The sequence below is a fragment of the Ovis canadensis genome, chromosome 19 (genome assembly GCF_042477335.2).
Source record: "Ovis canadensis isolate MfBH-ARS-UI-01 breed Bighorn chromosome 19, ARS-UI_OviCan_v2, whole genome shotgun sequence".
In the NCBI taxonomy this organism is placed as follows: domain Eukaryota; kingdom Metazoa; phylum Chordata; class Mammalia; order Artiodactyla; family Bovidae; genus Ovis; species Ovis canadensis.
The window spans coordinates 59,649,142-59,668,193 of NC_091263.1; the positions used below are offsets into that span (position 1 = coordinate 59,649,142).

Below are 19,052 nucleotides of genomic sequence, written 5' to 3' on the forward strand. Positions count from 1 at the left end.
AGTGGATTACATTAAATATAGTCTTAATATTACTTTTTGGAGAAGGAAATGGCAACCCACTCCAGTATTCTTGCCTGGAAAATTCCATGGACAGAGAAGCCTGGTAGTCTACAGTCCATGGGGTCACAAAGAGTCGGACACGACTGAGCAATTTCACTTCAATATTACTTTTACATGTTTCTTCTTTTTAAACTTGGCTGCTAAAAAATTAAAAATTACAGATGTGGCTTGTGTTGTATTTTCATTGGACACACCACCTTCAGCCTTTTTTCTGGAAGGGTGGATGTATCTGTGCAACATTTCTAGCCAGTCCATACAACTTGAACACCACCCGTTTCATCAAGGAAAAGTCAGTCCTCACATTAATTATGCTAATTGACCAAATTTCAGATACTCATCGAATATAAAGAATATTGAGCCACTTTTGGTAGTTGACTCTGGTATGTCAGCTTTTAACTGAAATCTTTCATAGCTAATTAACTACCCCTAGAGAATTTATTCACAGTTGGGAAATACACCCATCGACCCAGCCACCCCTCCACACAGACACACATATCACACCATGTATGCTGAAATATTTTAAAGTAAATGACAGACAGTATAACACTCTGGTACATGTTATAGCACAAAACCTTACTTGCTGGTTCTCCACTTTTCCTGAGGGCTGTTGATTAGCAACCTTTATTGCATTCCTACAGTATATAAATCACTGGGTTACAGGGTGTGGAAAGCAGAATAATAAAATATAATAACAATAGCAAAAATTTATTGAGTGTTTCTAGGTGCCAGGCACTGTGCTAAGTGCATTACATGTGTTATTTAATTTAATCTTTAATGTAATTTGATGAAGGTGGTACTCTTATTATCCTCATTTTGCTTATGACACCTTTGATTTATTCTTGACATTTGGAAGGCTGGTGAGTAAGTTCATGGCCATTGACATGAGTTGCTTGAACATCTATATTTGCAGTGGAGAGACTTTGCAAAACAGAGTTGTCCACTTGAGCCACTTGTTGATAGGAATAGAAGTTCAAACCAGTGTGCTATAGGAGACTCTTCCTCTTTGATCGCTTTTTCTCTTCTCCCCAGGATCTTGATCTTTAACCTCTGTGTTTACTCCCTAGGATTCTGCTACTTCTTCCTTTCAGCTCTGTCCTTGGCCCTCTGTCAACCATCTCTCCCTGCCCCAACCCCTGCCGCACTTCTTTGGAATTGGAATGAAAGGATAGAGGAAAGTAGATTTTGAGGTCGTATACATTGAAGGAGTAGAGGGAAGAACAGTGATCCAGTTTCATGTAGGTTTATGGCCATTGGACACAACTGAGCGACTTCACTTTCACCTTTCCCTTTCATGCACTGGAGAAGAAAATGGCAACCCACTCCAGTATTCTTGCCTGGAGAATCCCAGGGATGGGGGAGCCTGGTGGGCTCTGTTTCTGGAGTCGCACAGAGTTGGACACAGCTGAAGTGACTTAGCAGCAGCAAGACAAACAAACCTTTCTAGTTTTAAGGTACCTACTTTTTAATAAAACCAGGAGAAGTTATAGTAATTGAGTAGTTTAATACATCATACTGTTGAGGGGCAGGGAGTTAGGGGTGGTCCTGCTTTTGAGGATCCAGATATATGGAGGTTCTGCCATCTTGTAGCTCCACCATGTGGAAAATGTATCCTTCAGAGTCTCAAGAAAGGGGAGGGGTGTCAAGAAGGTGTAGATAGGAAGTGATGTATGACGCTTCTGCTTACATTTCATGAATGGCTCCATTTTCCCACAAGGGGGCTGGAAAGAGAGATGGATCCAGTGTTCAGGAAGTAAAGGCAAATTGGATTTGAGTGAGAACTAGTGGTTACTACCACAGTGGCTTCTAGATTTTAGGTTATTTTCAGTGTTTTTGTCTTTGGAAGCATACTTCCATACATTATGCATGCTTCCAACTTTGAATCTGTCTCCCCATTTGAATGATTGCAAGTTGAATCAAATTCAAATATACCGTTAACTCAAGTCTACTATTAGGAAAAGCAAACAAACGACACTGCAAATGTGAAATAAAACTGTATTGGGAGCTTTTGTGTATGTTCCAGTTTCATTTTCTTTTAAAGTTGTTCTTTGTGATAGCATGTTTATTCAATGCCTGAAGTGTTGTCAAGTAAGTAATATTTAATCTGTGAAAATTTTCAAGTGGCCCCTTTTTCTCTCTCAAGTGTTTTTTTTTTCTTTCTTTCTCTCGAGTGTTGCCGCAGTCATTTTAACATGGAAATGAACCATTTGATTTTTAAAAATTCTTTATGGCATATCAAGTAGCGCTTCGTGTTTTGTCACAACATTGAAACTATTTCTGAAGGCCTGTGTAAAATACGGCAGAAAGGTCAGGAAGCTTATGTACAGAACTTCTAGAAACATACCTCACCATTGGAACTGGTTATAATTCCTGGGTGCTGACAGGAAGATTAATAACATTTAACTCTGATTTTGGCAATTTTTGCCAATTTCATTGCCATGGTCATTTTCTTTCAAGTTATTACCTGGAACTGAAGTGATAGCAAATGCTTTATGCTTTATACTGCCAGGTAAAAGGTTAAATTTTCATATGTTACATGATTTTAAACATACACACACATGCACCCAGATACAAACACAAATATACATACAACTGGATCAGAAGGAAATGAGTAATTCTCCTAAAATGAAAAGATTGTCTTAGTTTTAACATTAGGTGACTAGTTCCCATGCGGTTAAATAACATGTAAAAACTGGGAATTCAACCTATGGATCTTTGTGCACTGACAATATCATGCAGTTCTAATTTTCCTTTGTTTTTCTGGGAAATGATGGTGCTCTTTGCTTTGCCAAGTTTTATTATTGAGTCAACTGCCAAAGTTTAAGAGAGAGAGTCAAGGGCCCTTAAAATTATTTGGTGTTGAGTGAAGAGGTAGAGAAAGGTATTTCATATTCCCAAACATTTTAACTTTTATGTCTCTACCTGATGTTGGAATATAATCTAAACTTGTAAGCTTTTCTGATTCTTTTTAAAAATGAAGTATGCTATCGAGTGAAGTTCAAATATTAGTGAAGGGAATTTTAATCCTACTCACTGATACTCAGTTTGGAACTACATATTCTAATTTTTAATAGACTATCTTCTTTCTGGCCTGATTCCTGTGTTTAAACTTCTGTGCATCAGAAGGTCTGTGCGCCTGCTTGTGGTTTTGCACCATCTGGAAGTTAAAATTTGACTTTAGAAATGATGTCATGCTTGCTTACTGCAAACTGGGCTAATGTTGGTTGAGAATTGGATGTAGTTCAGGTCAACATTTTGTCTTAAAAAAAAAAAAAACTCTAAGCTTCATTTCTTGATTCTAGGAGGCTGTGCAAAGCTGTAGAGATAGAATGAAGGTGATTGAAGGCCACAATTCAAATTCCTTTGAGGCTAAGTACATGCTGTCAGGCGCATGGAAAATAAACTCACAAACAGACCTTGGCTGGCACAGACTCCCTCCTGCCATGTAGAGTTTGGGTGTTGCGAGTAGTGTGTTGATCATGAGCAACTTTGCTCTCCGTTTTGTTCCTGGAGAAATAGTCTTACTTAAGTCTTACTTAATAGTCCTTACAAAAGCTTGAGTTGCTGTTTTAATCTCTTATGGACTTAGTAAGATGGAGCAAGACATTGAAAGATCACACATAGCCAGAAGGCACTACAAATGTTAAGCTTACTATTGATCAATTAGAGTCTCTTCTGAAACTTTCTCTAGCATCACTCACTATCTTCCAGGTTGTAATTTATTTATATCATGGATTTGGGTTGCATGTTTCCTTTGTCCAGATAAAGACCACCATCTTTGATAGGTAGAATGTGGAGCTAATGGGACCACAGTTTCTTCTCCAATTTTCACAGAGTCCTAGTCAGCCTATGTACAGATCCCTAAAATTGAATGTGTAACACTTTCTAACCACTGCTGTAATCTGCAGTGATCAACATGTTCTGCCAGTTTTGAAGGAACCCGCTAAATACTACCCTTTTAAGTATCAGCTTCTGCACAACAAAGGAAACTATAAGTAAGGTGAAAAGACAGCCTTCTGAATGAGAGAAAATAATAGCAAATGAAGCAACTGACAAACAACTAATCTCAGAAATATACAAGCAACTCCTGCAGCTCAATTCCAGAAAAATAAATGACCCAGTCAAAAACTGGGCCAAAGAACTAAGTAGACATTTCTCCAAAGAAGACATACAGATGGCTAACAAACACATGAAAAGATGCTCAACATCACTCATTATCAGAGAAATGCAAATCAAGACCCCAATGAGGTACCATTTCACACCAGTCAGAATGGCGGCGATCCAAAAGTCCACAAGCAATAAATGCTGGAGAGGGTGTGGAGAAAAGCGAACCCTCTTACACTGTTGGTGGGAATGCAAGCTAGTACAGCCACTATGGAGAACAGTGTGGAGATTGCTGAAAAAACTGGAAATAGAACTGCCTTATGACCCAGCAATCCCACTGCTGGGCATACACCCCGAGGAAACCAGAATTGAAAGAGACACATGTACCCCAATGTTCATTGCAGCACTGTTTATAGTAGTCAGGACATGGAAGCAACCTAGATGTCCATCAACAGATGAATGGATGTGGTACGTATACACAATGGAGTATTACTCAGCCATTAAAAAGAATACATTTGACTCAGTTCTAATGAGGTGGATGAAACTGGAGCCGATTATATTCAGAGTGAAGTAAGCCAGAAAGAAAAACACCAATACAGTATACTAACACATATAAATGGAATTTAGAAAGATGGTAATGATAACCTTGTATGCGAGACAGCAAAAGAGAAACAGCTGTATAGAACAGTCTTTTGGACTCTGTGGGAGAGGGAGAGGGTGGGATGATTTGGAAGAATGGCATTGAAACATGTATAATATCATATAAGAAGTGAATCGCCAGTCTAGGTTTGATGCAAGATACAGGATGCTAGGGGCTGGTGCACTGGGATGACCCAGAGAGATGGTATGGGGAGAGAGGTGGGAGGGGGGTTCAGGATTGGGAACACATGTACACCTGTGGTGGATTCATGGTGATGTATGGCAAAATCAATACAATATTGTAAAGTAAAATAATAATAATAAAATAAAAAATGAAAAAAAAATCACATTTTTTCACCAGATAAGATGAAAACTCAAAGATAAGTACTGATGTTATTCCAAGTTGGTAGATGAAGATAACTTTTTACATAGACCCCTTGAGAATCTGAAATGTTTAAGCTTTAGTGCAGCTGGCATGAGTTTTTCGTTTAGGAAAGGGGAGGTCACCAGGATATGAATTTCCCCTTCACCTCTGTCCCTAGATCTTGATAGCCATTATGTGAGAAGAGGCAGAGCTATCAGATGTTTGCAGATTCAGCAGTTCTTACCTTCTGGAAAGCACAGAGTGTCCATCCTCTCTCATAGTGCGGTCAGGGTCATTCAGCCAATGGGGTTTCCAGCACTTGTCATCACCTCTGCCCTTGCTGGGATCTCCCAGCTTCATCTTGCTGTCTGGGACAGAAACTAGAAAATCTCTCTGCTTACCTACCTCCACATCACCTTTGACATTTTAAAAACACTACTTTGGCCCTCCTTTCTTCAACAAGGGTAAGGAAAGGAGACTGGAGTGGGTTGCCATTTCCTTCTCCAGGGAATCTTCCCAACCCAGGGATCGAACCTGGGTTTCCCGCACTGCAGACAGGCGCTTTTACCGTCTGAGCCACCAGGGAAGCCCTGATAACATCTTTATTTCTAGTATTTTTCTGCCCCGATGTGTTCTACCTAGGACTGATTGCTGTCTTTAAAATCATAAAATGCCAGGCACTTAGAGATAGTCAGTCCTTACCTCTTTCTTTTATAAGTGAAGAAACTGAGGCTGAAGAGGTGTGGGCAAGAGAGAGTTATTTGTCCTCGTCCTCACAGGTAGAAGTAGCACTGACCACTCAGTGGTGTTTCTTTGTGACCCTATGGACTATAGCCTGCCAGGCTGCTCTGTCCATGGGATTCGTGAGGCAGGAACACTGGAGTGAGTTGCCATTCCCTTCTCCAGGGAATCTTCCTGACTCAGGGATTGAGTCCAGAGCTCCTGCTTTGTAGGCAGATTTTTTACTGTCTGAGCCACCAGGGAAGCCCAGATAGAAGCAGAACCTAAAACCTAAGTGTCTTTCCTTTGTTCCAAATCTCCTTTGACTCTTTGTCCTTATAATATTTATATATCTATTTATTTTGTCTTATTACAGTATTCCTGCTCCTTTTTTTTTAAAAAGAAAAGGTTTTTGTTTTTTTCTGTATTCATCTAAACTTTACTTGCAAATAGTATAATGAGCAAATGTTCAACAAGATATGCTATGGGACGCAGCAGTTCCCAGCTTACCCCTGTCCCGTTCTTTTTCCTCAAGATCACCTCTTTAAACTCTTTATGCCTGGTTATTTTGATATCTCTCAATAACATGCTTAATTGCTTCCTAGTGTTGATGTTGCTTCTGTCTATCCAGTTCGTAGTGTGGAAGGTGAGGATTAGAGTCGTCTGTCATCCCAGTGTCCTGCGTCACCCACGTAAACATTTTTTGCACATGATCTTCGGAATGTTAACATTAATAAAAAAGCTTATGTTTCCCCATTCTATTGCCAACATTTGAAAAGCAGAAATTGTAGAAATCTAAATTTTTTCTTTAGTGTTTGTAAAGCAGTCTTTCATGAAGCTGTAGAATAGGTGTCATCCACAGCATTTTCTTCCTCTAACAGCTTCATCTTGGCTACACGTCTTTTTCTAATTTAGGAGTGCTCCTCTACTGCCAGTCTTATTCTCCCAGATGCCCGTGGCATGGCTCATTGCGTTCTCTGTATTCCAGGAGGATGCTACATGGCATGAACAGTGTTGTGCCCTCCCTGGGCTCAAAGGTACAGAGAATTCACGTGCGACAGTTTCCCAACTTTTAGCTTTACAACATGAGATGACTTCATAATGTCTTATTTCATATAAACCTTATAATTAAAAAATATAAATATCACTGATCAGGTGCACATGCAGTAGGAGTTTACGGTAGATGTAGGCTTTAAAACACATGGCCTGGAGCTGCCCATGAGCAGTGTTTGATCGTGCTGCTGAGAAGGTGTACTGCTGCCCCACCCACCTCCCAGGGCAGGATGTAGTTACTGATGACCTCTGTAAAACTGCAGCCTTTTTTCTTTTTCCTGATTTCAGGTAGATGCACTGAGATTACGGCTAGAAGAGAAAGAGTCTTTTCTCAATAAAAAAACAAAACAGCTGCAGGACCTCACAGAAGAGAAGGGGACACTGGCTGGAGAGATTCGAGACATGAAGGATATGTTAGAAGTGAAGGAAAGGAAAATCAATGTTCTTCAGAAAAAGGTGAGTACCTGACGTAAGCACTTCAGATTGAGAATTGGTATCATCCATGTTTTGTCATTTCAGAGAAACTTTTGAATGTGGGAAAGAAGAAATTATTGTTCAAGAATTTTAGATTAGTGAGTGTAAACTTTAAACTTACCGATATTTAACTTACTGGTGATTGTATCATGTCAGTTTTAGTACAGCTTGATGAATTTACTTATTTGATCACCTGGAAACTAGTAATTTTTTTTTTTCATTTACTAGCTTAAACATAGAGATAATTGTACAAATTTAGATATAAATCTAAAATGTATCATTAATTTTTCCTTTACTGAGAATTGAGCAGTCAATGTGTTTTGTGGGTCTTAAAGGTATTTTAGGTGCATTTTGTATTTGTATAAACTTCAGTAGCTCTTATCCTGTCAGACTCATACAGATCTTAGTGGGTGTGAAGTAATATTTACGCCCATTACTTAATTGGAGTCAGTGAGACAATGTGTAATAAGGTGTAATACAGTGATTTAACACAGAAGATACTGGACTTCTGAGAAGAGTTAGGGCTCTTCTTTCTTTCATTTTCTCCACAGTAGGGGATCCAGATTTAGGGACAACACCCAGATTTTTCTTTTGAAGAATTCCTGTTTGCTATTGTGTACAGTTTTGGTGGGATCAAAGGGTGCCCTGCCTTCCCTAGAGAAAAGGGTAGGCAAGAAGAGAAGCTAATACCCGCTCTTTTGAGAGAAAGAAGCTGTTGGAAAACACATAGGGCTCTCAGATTAACAGGCAGCAGCATGGAATCTGAGCAGAAACCAGTGTGGAGAAGTAGGAGGTGGCTGGCCAGGGCACCGCCATAGACAAGCTTGTCACCAGGCAGCTGCAGACAAATGGGATCTAACTGGCCCTTTTCCTGGTGACATTTGCTACCATCACCTCTCACTTTATTTGTATTGACAGCATGCTAGCTGTTTTTCCTGCTTCAACCCTTACTTTTCCTACTGGGTGTTCTTAACATACAAACTGGAGTAATTCTTTTAAAACAGAAAACTGTTCATATCACACTCTGACCAAACCTCTCCAGTCACAACAAGCTACCTAATTTGTGGGGCCAAGTGCAAGATGAAAATATAAGACCCTTTATTCAGACTTTATTGAGAATTTCTGGATGGTCATAGTGAAGCATTAAACTAAGTATGGGGCCCTTCTGAGTACGGGGGCCCTGTGTACGTACGTAAGTTGCATGCCTATGAAGCCACGTCTCCATCCTCAATGGTTTCCATCCTCACAGGATATTCTCATTAGTAATCTATTTTATACATCAGTTCAGTTCAGTTCAGTCACTCAGTCTTGTCCGACTCTTTGCAACCCCATGAATCGCAGCACGCCAGGCCTCCCTGTCCATCACCAACTCCCGGAGTTCACTCAGACTCACGTCCATTGAGTCAGTGATGCCATCCAGCCATCTCATCTGTCGTCCCCTAGTAGTCTATATATCAACCTCCACCACCTAGTTCATCCCAGCCCCCCTCCCTCCTGTATCCATGTTTGTTCTCTACATCTGTGTCTTTGTTACTGTTTTTCAAATAAGATCATCTGTACTTTAAGATTCCACATACATGCATTAAAATATGATATTTGTTTTTCTGACTGACTTCATTCTGTATTACAGTCTCCAGGTCCATCCTCACCTCTATAAATAATGCAATTTTGTTCCTTTTGGGGCTGAGTAATATTCCATTGTATATATGTACCACATCTACTTTGTCCATTCCTCTGCTGATGGCCATTTAGATTGCTTCCATGTCCTGGCTATTATAGATAGTGCTGCTATGAACATTGGGATGCATGTATATTTTCAAAGTATGATCTTCTCCAAATATATGTCCCAAAGTGAGACTGCTGGATCATATGTTAGCTCTATTTTTAATTTTTAAAGGAATCTCCATACCATTTTCCATAGTAGCTGTACAAATTTACATTCTTACCAACAGTGCAAGAGGGTTCCCTTTTCTCCATATCTTCTCCAGCATTTATTATTTGTAGGTGTTTTAAATTATGACCAATCTGATAGTGTGAAGTGATACCCCATTTTAGTTTTGATTTGCATTTCTCTGATAATTAGTGTTGTTGAGCATCTTTTTATGTGCCTCTTGGCCATCTGTGTGTCTTCTTTGGAGAAATATCTATTTAGGTCTTCCATCCATTTTTTCGAGTTGTCTCTTTTTTTGATATTAAGCTTCATGAACTGTTTGTGTATTTTGGAGATTGATCCTTTGTCACTTGCTTCATTTGTAAATATTTTCTTGCATTCTGAGGATTGTCTTTTCATCTTATTTATGGTTTCTTTTGCTATCCAAAAGTTTTTAAGTTTAAATAAGTCCCGTTTATTTATTTTTATTTTTATTTTCATCACTCTCAAAGGTGGGTCAAAAAATATCCTGTGGAGGTTTATGTCAAACAGTGTTCTGCCTATGTTTTCCTCTAAAAGGTTTATAGTGTGTGGCTTTACATTCAGGTGTATAATCCATTTCAAGTTTTACTTTTAATGTATGGTGTTAGGGAGTATTCTAATTTCATTCTCTTATATGTAGCTCTCCAGTTTTCCCAAGGATTTTTTCTCCATTGTATATTCTTTCCTCCTTTGTCATAGGTTAGGTGACCATATGTCTCTGGGTTTATCTCTAGGCTTTCTACATACTTTTAAAAAAATACTCCTTTCCATTATGGTTTATCCTAGGAGACTGGATAGTTCCCTGTGCTCTATAGTAGGACCTTTTTTCTTTTAATCCATTCTAAGCTCCCTCATTCTTGAGGAATAAATGGCAGCACTTTACTCAATAAAGATTTTGGGAAGGCACTTTCAATGCAGAAGTGACAAACAGCTTCTTTTGATGACATGAATATTTTGCAAAATTTTAAACTGCCTCCTCCTGCCCCCTCCACCAGATTTAAAAGTTTGGAGTCAGTTTGGAAGTTCTAGAACAAAGCAAGTTATGTATTATGGCTCCTTTGGACAATAGGATAGCAATCCCACTTATTTAAACTGTGCCGATGATGGATTTGGAAATATTTCATGTATATTTGGAGAGGTTGTTTAGCTCAAAGTTTTCAACATAGTGATGGGGAAGGAGTACTATTATATCTGCAGTGTAAAAGAGAAATAATATCTAAAGAAGTGATGCACACAATTCAAAAACCACTTCAAAATGTGGAAATAATACAGGAGCTGATGAGCTAATGAAAGATTGTCTTTGGGACTGAAGACTTCTTAGAGTTTTGACCACATTCAGCATAATTGGCTATTTTTCAGCAGGCCCAGATTGGAACAGCATAAGCTTTGGATTAGGGTGTGTTGGAATGGAAGAATAATAAACTCGTGTCAATGTCAGAGGTTCAGTGTTACTTAATATTTCTTTCTCATAGACTCTCTGGCAACCAGCACTGTGTTTTGATGCCAGTAGGACTGGGTATGCTCCTTTCATAGCCATGTTTAACCTGGTGAAGCTAGGCTTGCACCTCATATCTGTCAGCTTTGCCTTCAAAGCCCTGGGTCTCAGAAGTCTTCTGTACTCCATAAGCCATGTGCACAGGTCACATGTCTGGGCAGCAGGTACAGACATGATGCTCTAAGCCTTTTGTTACTTGAGGAAGGAAGTGAAATTGAATAAACAGAGAACCCCAGGTGGCATAATATCTCTGATCAAACTTTTGTAGGAAAACAGAAGTCATTGATAATAGATTTTGTCTTACCATACATGTTTTTGGCTTTACTCAATACTTCCAAGAAATATAGAATTCTTTTAGTACAGGTCAAAAAGGTGCATGTATGAAAATGGTTTGGCGTATTATCCCTGTGCAGCTATGATACTGAAGTCAGGGGAGCAGCACAATTTTCATGCAGCTGCCGTAGCATTCTGTTCCCATACCTGAATTCAAGCTTCCACTGATGAAGTGCTACCTTTTTGTAGGAAATGTCATAAAACCTTGATGACATTGTACATTTGGAAAGTGTATAATGACTAGGATTTTAGGACATGGTAGCATTATTTGAACCAGATCAAATTCAGACTGCTGTGTGGCTCCTAGATTCTTGCAGCATAAATTTACTACCCAAGAAAAGTTTGCTTTAAAAAAAAACAACATTAAATTGAACAAAAATTCTATCTCCATTTTCATTCTAGGTCTCAGTCTCACAAGCAACGTGAATTTATAGAGCAGAGGTACTTTATTTATTAGGGGTAGAGAAACAGATGGTGATCTCTCTGGACACTAAATTCACTAGCTGCCTACTGAGCTTCATGGATTGCCCTGTGGGTTGGAAAGGGCAGGGAGAGAGAGGTGTATAGTTCGCTCCTGGGAGTGGTGAGTGTGGACCTGCCCCTTTTAGCAATTTTATTCTACCCCTTTGGAAATAGTTGGTGCAAATTCTGTATGACAACAGAGGAAAGAAAGCTACAGGAGTATGGTTATTAGTGTAGTGAGTTGCTTCATGAAATGTATATTAAAAAGAAACTCAGAAGATGACTATGAAACATAGAGATTTCCATGTGAGTATAAAATTGATGTAAGGTATGGAAGACTTTTTGACTTATTTGAGCTCTTTTTCAGTGTTAAACATTCAGTGTTAAAGAGATTTATTGGCAAATCTCTTAGTTTTTTAAACATGTGAAAAATCATATCCATTTTGCATTTAGTAGTGTTCCCTATGTGTCAGTCAGTCACTACTCTAAGTCCTGGAGGTTCAGAGAGAAAAAAGACAGCTCTCCAGTCCTCAAGAAACTGACAGTCTAGTTGGGGAGGTAGACTTGTATAATGTGGTCTGTTAGTAGAAATAAAGCGCTTGATGGATGCAAAGAGCAAAAGCTAGTTCAGGCTACCTTAAGCAAAACAATATTTACTACAAGAATATCCAGAGACCCAGTAAATTGCTGGTAGAACCATATTAGGGATGATCAAGAATCAGGACAACTCTGGGAAACCAAGAGAAAGCAGACAGTGCCTTGACCATGTAATGCAGAGTTTCTGGTTAAGTGTCTTCTCTGACACTGGCCACCCTCACACCTTCCCCTCTTCGCCCTCACATCATGCTGTTGGTCAAGATTCAAAGTCCTGGGTCAGAGTTCCAAAGTTCACACAAATGCCTCTAACAAGACCCTACCTAAAAGGAATCTGGGAAATGTGGTTCTTAGCTTTACTCCTGTGGAGAAGGCAATGACAACCCACTCCAGTACTCTTGCCTGGAAAACCCCATGGACAGAGGAGCCTGGTAGGCTACAGTCCATGCTGTCAGGAAGAGTTCAACATGACTGAGTGACTTCACTTTCTCTGTTCACTTCCATGCATTGGAGAAGGAAATGGCAACCCACTCCAGTATTCTTGCCTGGAGAATCCCAGGGACGGGGGAGCCTGGTGGGCTGCCGTCTATGGGGTCGCACAGAGTCAGACACGACTGATGCGACTTAGCAGCAGCAGCAGCTTTACTCCTGAGCTTTCCACTCAATTTTCGTGTCACTTAGTTTGGGAGGTCTTTGCTGACACTGTAGACTGGGAGAGCTTTTACACCCCCTAGAGAACCTTTTTTTTTTTTACTCACTTTGAAGTTATGCACCCCTGCACCCCTTTAGTGAATGTTGTCTTCCTTCCCAGGGCTAAGCTCCTTGAGTGCCCTAGCCATCATGATCAGGATATCTCCAGCTCCTTGCAAAATTCTTTTCAAGTGATAGTCCTCAGTCAATATGCGTATGATTAATAAATTATGTCAGTAAATTCTGAATGAATGAGATTTTGGGAGAAATTGCTTTGAGAGTCACTCCTTGCCCAAGAATATTGATATCTATACAAAGAGTCATTTGCCCCAGTGAAATGTCAAGCCCACTTGTTACTCCGAGAACAGTGTATTCTGTGTAGCTTGCAAGATGGAACTGTCCCGTGAATAGAAAAACACAGGTAAGGAAATAATTGCTGCTTTACCTGCGTCTATTCCATTACTCTGGGAAAGTAAAGATGGATGAAGACTCTGAATGAGGGAGCTTAGTCACTCTTCCTTAATTTTCCCTTTTAGTAAAAAAAAATATTATATTTTATATTATTTAAACATTATAAAAATACTGTTTTGTTCCACAAAGAGGATGCTACTTCTTCCATTTCTGACTTCTAAATTACTGGTTTATTAGAGGCATGGCATTAATGAGAATGATATATATATATATATATATATACTGGCATGTAGATACAGTTAAAATCCCTATTTTTTTAGATGGGACACTGGTTTAGTGAGTGACTTGCCTATAGTCGCATGGCAAGGAGGTGATCTATCACCCAATTTTAACTACCACACTATTCTGGCATTTTTCTATTTATGATCCTGCCTCCCTCATGAGACAAGTGGAATCATTAACTTTTGTAGTCATTGTTTAGACACTCAGTTGTGTGCAGCTCTTTTGAGACTCCATTGACTATAACCCGCCAGGCTCCTCTGTCCATGAATTTCCCAGGCAAGAACACTAGAGTGGGTTGCCATTTCCTTTTCCTTGGGAAATTCCCAACCCACAGATCAAACTTACATTTCCTGCACTGGTAGGCAGATTCTTTCCACTGAGCCGCTAGGGAAACCCCCTCACTAATTTTTAGGGATTAGCTAAAACATAATTTGAGCAATTTACCTAAGGCTGATACACAAGGATGCCTGTTTTTAATACCAAATTGGCAGAGATGTAGCTACTAAATAACGTGATGAAAAATAGGAAAACAAAAAATATGACATTAGAACTGGATTTTTTTATAATGTGTATTAATCTGTTTTTAGAAAAAAGATAATAGTGACCTTCAGTTTAAGTTTATCTTTTCCTCCATGAAGCTCTTCATGTACCATGAACCTTTTGGACTGTTTTACAGCTTCTTTTTCAAAGGAGTGCAGCATTTTTGCTCTCATAGTATTTTCACTTTGTTTTGGTTCTTGGCTTTTAAAGGACTGAGACCTTGAAAGATGTTTTGAGACATCTAAGCAGCTTTCCTGGACTAGTCGCAGATGAACTCATGGTTCAGTAGACTCCTCGCCTAGTCCCAGGGGGAGCAATCTGGGAAGCTGTTCCACTTTGTGGTAAGCTGGTCACCTAAGGTCAGACCTCAGTGTAGGCAAGTTTGCTCTATGTTTGAAGCCAGGAACTTGGCTGACACTTGGGGTTTGGGGCTACAACCAAGGTGGCTGTGAGTCTAAGGCAGTGTCCTCACCTGGACTGTACTTTTACAAGCCCCAGCCCTCCAGAGGAACAGTTGGCAACGTTTTGAGTTCTGGTTGCCACAGCTGAAGGATCGCAGCAAGTGTCTGGAGGGGAGAGGGCAGGGGTGCTGCTAAACATCCTACAATGCACAAGGGACACCCTTCCCCTTGGCCCCTGCTAGAGCAGATTACATGTAGACCTTTTCTGACTTACTGGGGCCCTTTTCTTCCTCTGTTTGGACCACCTTCTCATCTTGGATCACTATGCTCCTTGCCTTGAGATAGTAATCCTTAAAGTGAGTTTTACTTAGTATCATGGTTATTTATCTGTAACATTTTTAGCTTTTCTCTGGCATGATTATAGGAAGTTAACAGAGGTGAACATCTTGGGTGTGTGTGTATGTGTGTGTGATTCAACTATTAATATTACTTTCTGTTTTATAATTTTCACATGTTCATCATATAATATGTAAATCACATGATATGTTTCACATAATCACATACATTAAAAAGAGTACATTTATACCACTCTTGAAGTATTAAAATTACTAGAATTGTTAAAACTGATCTGAGTATCCTGATCAAATCAACTACTTTGGAGAGGGATGATGGTTAATTTTAGTATACAGAATATATGATAGAAATAAAATATCTGATTTAGATAGAATAGATGTGGGTCACCTATCAGGTATCACCCAGTTTAAATTTCTGTAGCTAAATGCCAACATTTCAGTCATTTGGAAAAGATCATTAAGACTATATTTTTCCGACAAAAAATGCACTTCATTTGTTCATTGTTGACTGAGTGTCAGTTAACCTATGTTGCTTTGATATCTGCAGCTAAAAAAGTATTGTCTAGGTTAGCGTTCATGATTTGCCAGTTTTCTCTTGAAATTGCCTTCTTCGGTGAAAAGTATAAGAAAAAGCTAACTTACTGTATTATATGGGCCCCAGGTAGCTCAAATGGTAAAGAATTTGCCTGCAATGCGGGAGACCCAGGTTCAATCCCTAGGTTGGGAAGATCCCCTGGAAAAGGGCATGGCAACCCAGTATTCCTGCTTGGAGAACACCATGGATAGAGGAGCCTGGTGGGCTATAGTCCATGGGGTCAAAAGACTCAGACATGACTGAGTGACTAACACACACACAGTATATTATATAATAAATTCTCAATGTATGTTCTGTGTTTGGAGGGTGGCCGTAGTTATTGGGTCTAAGAAAAGCATTTTGAAAATTGAAATTTTGGAAAAAAAAAAACATTTTGAAGCATCTCAAAAATGACAGAATGATCTCTGTTTGATTCCAAGGCAAACCATTCAATATTACAGTAATCCAAGTCTATGTCCCAACCACTAATGTCAAAGAAGCTGAAGTTGAATGGTTCCGTGATGACTTACAAGACCTTCTAGAACTAAAACCAAAAAAAAAAGATGTCCTTTTCATCATAGAGGACTGGAATGCAAAAGTAGGAAGTCAAGAAATATCTGGAGTAACAGGCAATTTTGTCTTGGAGTACAAAATGAAGCAGGGAAAAGGCTAACAGAGTTTTTGCCAAGAGAACACACTGCTCATAGCAAACACCTTTTTCCAACAACACAAGAGACGACTCTACACATGAACATCACCAGATGGTCAATGCTGAAATCAGATTGATTATATTCTTTGCAGCCAAAGATGGAGAAGCTCTATACAGTCAGCAAAAACAAGACCAGGAGCTGACTGTGGCTCAGATCATGAACTCCTTATTGCCAAATTCAGACTTAAATTGAAGAAAGTAGGGAAAACCACTAGACCCTTCAGGTATAATCTAAATTAAATCTCTTATGATTATACAGTAGAAGTGACAAATAGATTCAAGCAATTAGATCTGATAGACCGAGGGCCTGAACAACTATGGATGGAGATTCGTGACACTGTACCATCCCCAAGAAAAAGAAATGCAAAAAGGCAAAATGGTTGTCTGAGGAGGTCTTACTTATAGCTGAGAAAAGAAGAGAAGCGAAATGCAAATGAGAAAAGGAAAAATATATCCATTTGAATGCAGAGTTCCAAAAAAAAAAAGCAAGGAGAAATAAGAAAGCCTTCCTAAGTGATCAATACAAAGAAATACAGAAAAACAATAAAATGGGAAAGACTAGAGATCTCTTCAAGAAAATTGGAGATACCAAGGGAATATTTCATGCAAAGATGGGTGCAATAAAGGACAGAAATGGTATGGACTTAACAGGAGCAGAAGATATTAAGAAGAGGTGGCAAGAATACACAGAAGAACTGTACAAAAAAAGATCTTAATGACCACAAAGCTGTGATCACTCAGCCAGAGCCAGACATCCTGGAGTGTGAAGTCAAGTGACCCTTAGGAAGCATCACTATGAACAAAGCTAGTGGAGGTGGTGAAATTCCAGCTGAGCTATTTAAATCTGAAAAGGTGATGCTGTGAGAGTGCTGCACTCAATATACCAGCAAATTTGGAAAACTCAGCAGTGGTCACAGGACCAGGAAAGGTCAATTTTCATTCCAATCCCATTGAAAGGCAATGCCACAGAATGTTCAAACTACTGCACAATCGCACTCATCTCACATGCTAGTAAAGTAATGCTCAAAATTCTCCAAGCCAGCTTCAACAGTATGTGAACTGAGAACTTCCAGATGCTCTGGCTGGATTTAGAAAAGGGAGAGGAACCAGATATCAAATTGGCAACATCCATTGGATCATAGAAAAAGCAAGAGAATTCCAGAAAACCACCTCCTTTATTGACTATGCCAAAGTCTTTGACTGTGTGGATCACAACAAACTGTGGAAAATTCTTCAAGAGATGGGAATTCTAGATCACCTGACCTGCCTCCTGAGAAATCTGTTTGCAGGTCAAGAAGCAACAGTTAGAACTAAACATGGACAACCCTGCTTGTTTAACTTATATGCAGAGTACATCATGTGAAATGCCAGGCTGGATAAAGCACAAGCTGGAATCAAGATTGCCAGAAGAAATATCAATAACCTCAGATATGCAGATGACACCATCCTTATGGCAGAAAGTGAAGAGGAACTAAGGAACCTCTTGATGAAAGTGAGAGAGGAGAGTGAAAAAACTGGCTTAAAACTCAACATGCAAAAAACTAAAACCATAGCATCTGGTCCCATCACTTCATGACAAATAGATGGGGAAACAATGGAAACAGTGAAAGACGTTATCTTCTTGGGCTCCAAAATCACTGCAGATGGTGACTGCAGTCGTGAATTTAAAAGACGCTTGCTCCTTGGAAGAAAAGGTATGACCAACCTAGACAGCATATTAAAAAGCAGAGACATTACTTTGCCAACAAAGGTGGATATAGTCAAAGTTATGGTTTTTCCAGTAGTCATGTATGGATGTGAAAGTTGGACCATAAAGAAAGGTGAGCCCAAAGAACTGGTACTTTTGAACTGTGGTGTTGGAGAAGACTCATGAGAGTCCCTTGGACTTAGGAGATCCAACCAGTCCATCCTAAAGGAGAACAGTCCTTGGTGTTCATTGGAAGGACTGATGCTGAAGCTCCAATACTTTGGCCACCTGATGCAAAGAACTGACTCATTTGAAAAGACCCTGATGCTGGGAAAGATTGAAGGCAGGAGGAGAAGGGGACAACAGAGAATGAGATGGTTTGATGGCATCAACGACTTGATGTACATGAATTTGAGCAAACTCTGGGATTTGGTGATGGACAGGGAAGCCTGGTGTGCTATACAGTCCATGGGGGTCGCAAAAAATCAGACATGATGTGGCACTGAACTGAACTGACTGAAAGACATTTTACTCTGGCATCATTTAATACATTGTCTTTATTATGACATCAGGTTGATGTCAAGGGTTTCAGGGAAAATTCTACAGAACAAACAAGCATGCATGTTTCCTGTTCTTATATGGATTTGCCCAGTGAGCAATGGTCTAGGGAAGAAACAGCTTGATTTTAACCAGTTGATACTATTGATCATTTTATCTCAATGAAATGATATTTCAAAGGTCACTTTGTATCTCTTGATTGGAGATGGTGGCTTCCTTGGTTAGCCTTAGTTTCTTGGGAAAGCAGTGAATTCACCATCTGTCTCCATTGTGTATATTGCTTTTCTTCTAATGGATTTGAAGTTGCCCTTCTCTTAGAGATGACTTGATGAGATTACATTTTGTTATCAAAAGAACCAAAGCTAAAAAATTCACCTGGTAGAGAATTAAAGTGATTCAGGGAAGCCTGCTCATTTATTCATGCGTTCAGTCAGCATCTATAGGCACTGTACTCAGCTGCATCTTTCTACCCTTCCCTCTGTTGAACCCAACTGAATAGTATTTGTCTGTTAAAATGTGTATGCTGATGAAGCATGGACAATCCTGAAGACAGATATGAGAGAACATAAACATGGAAGAGACTTGATGAACCCTGATAGTCCAACCTTTTCCTTTTCCCTACTCAGTACATGAGTTCTGA

The 19,052-nt window shown here is 39.4% G+C and overlaps 1 protein-coding gene across 1 annotated transcript in view; it reads left to right on the forward strand.

Moving 5' to 3' along the window:
- ERC2 (ELKS/RAB6-interacting/CAST family member 2) overlaps positions 1-19,052 on the forward strand; it is a 1,004,571-nt gene that overhangs the window by 397,798 nt on the left and 587,721 nt on the right. The window contains exon 7 of the mRNA XM_069561579.1: positions 7,226-7,393. Within this exon, the coding sequence (XP_069417680.1) occupies positions 7,226-7,393 (168 nt within the window). The remainder of the gene's footprint in view (positions 1-7,225; positions 7,394-19,052) is intronic.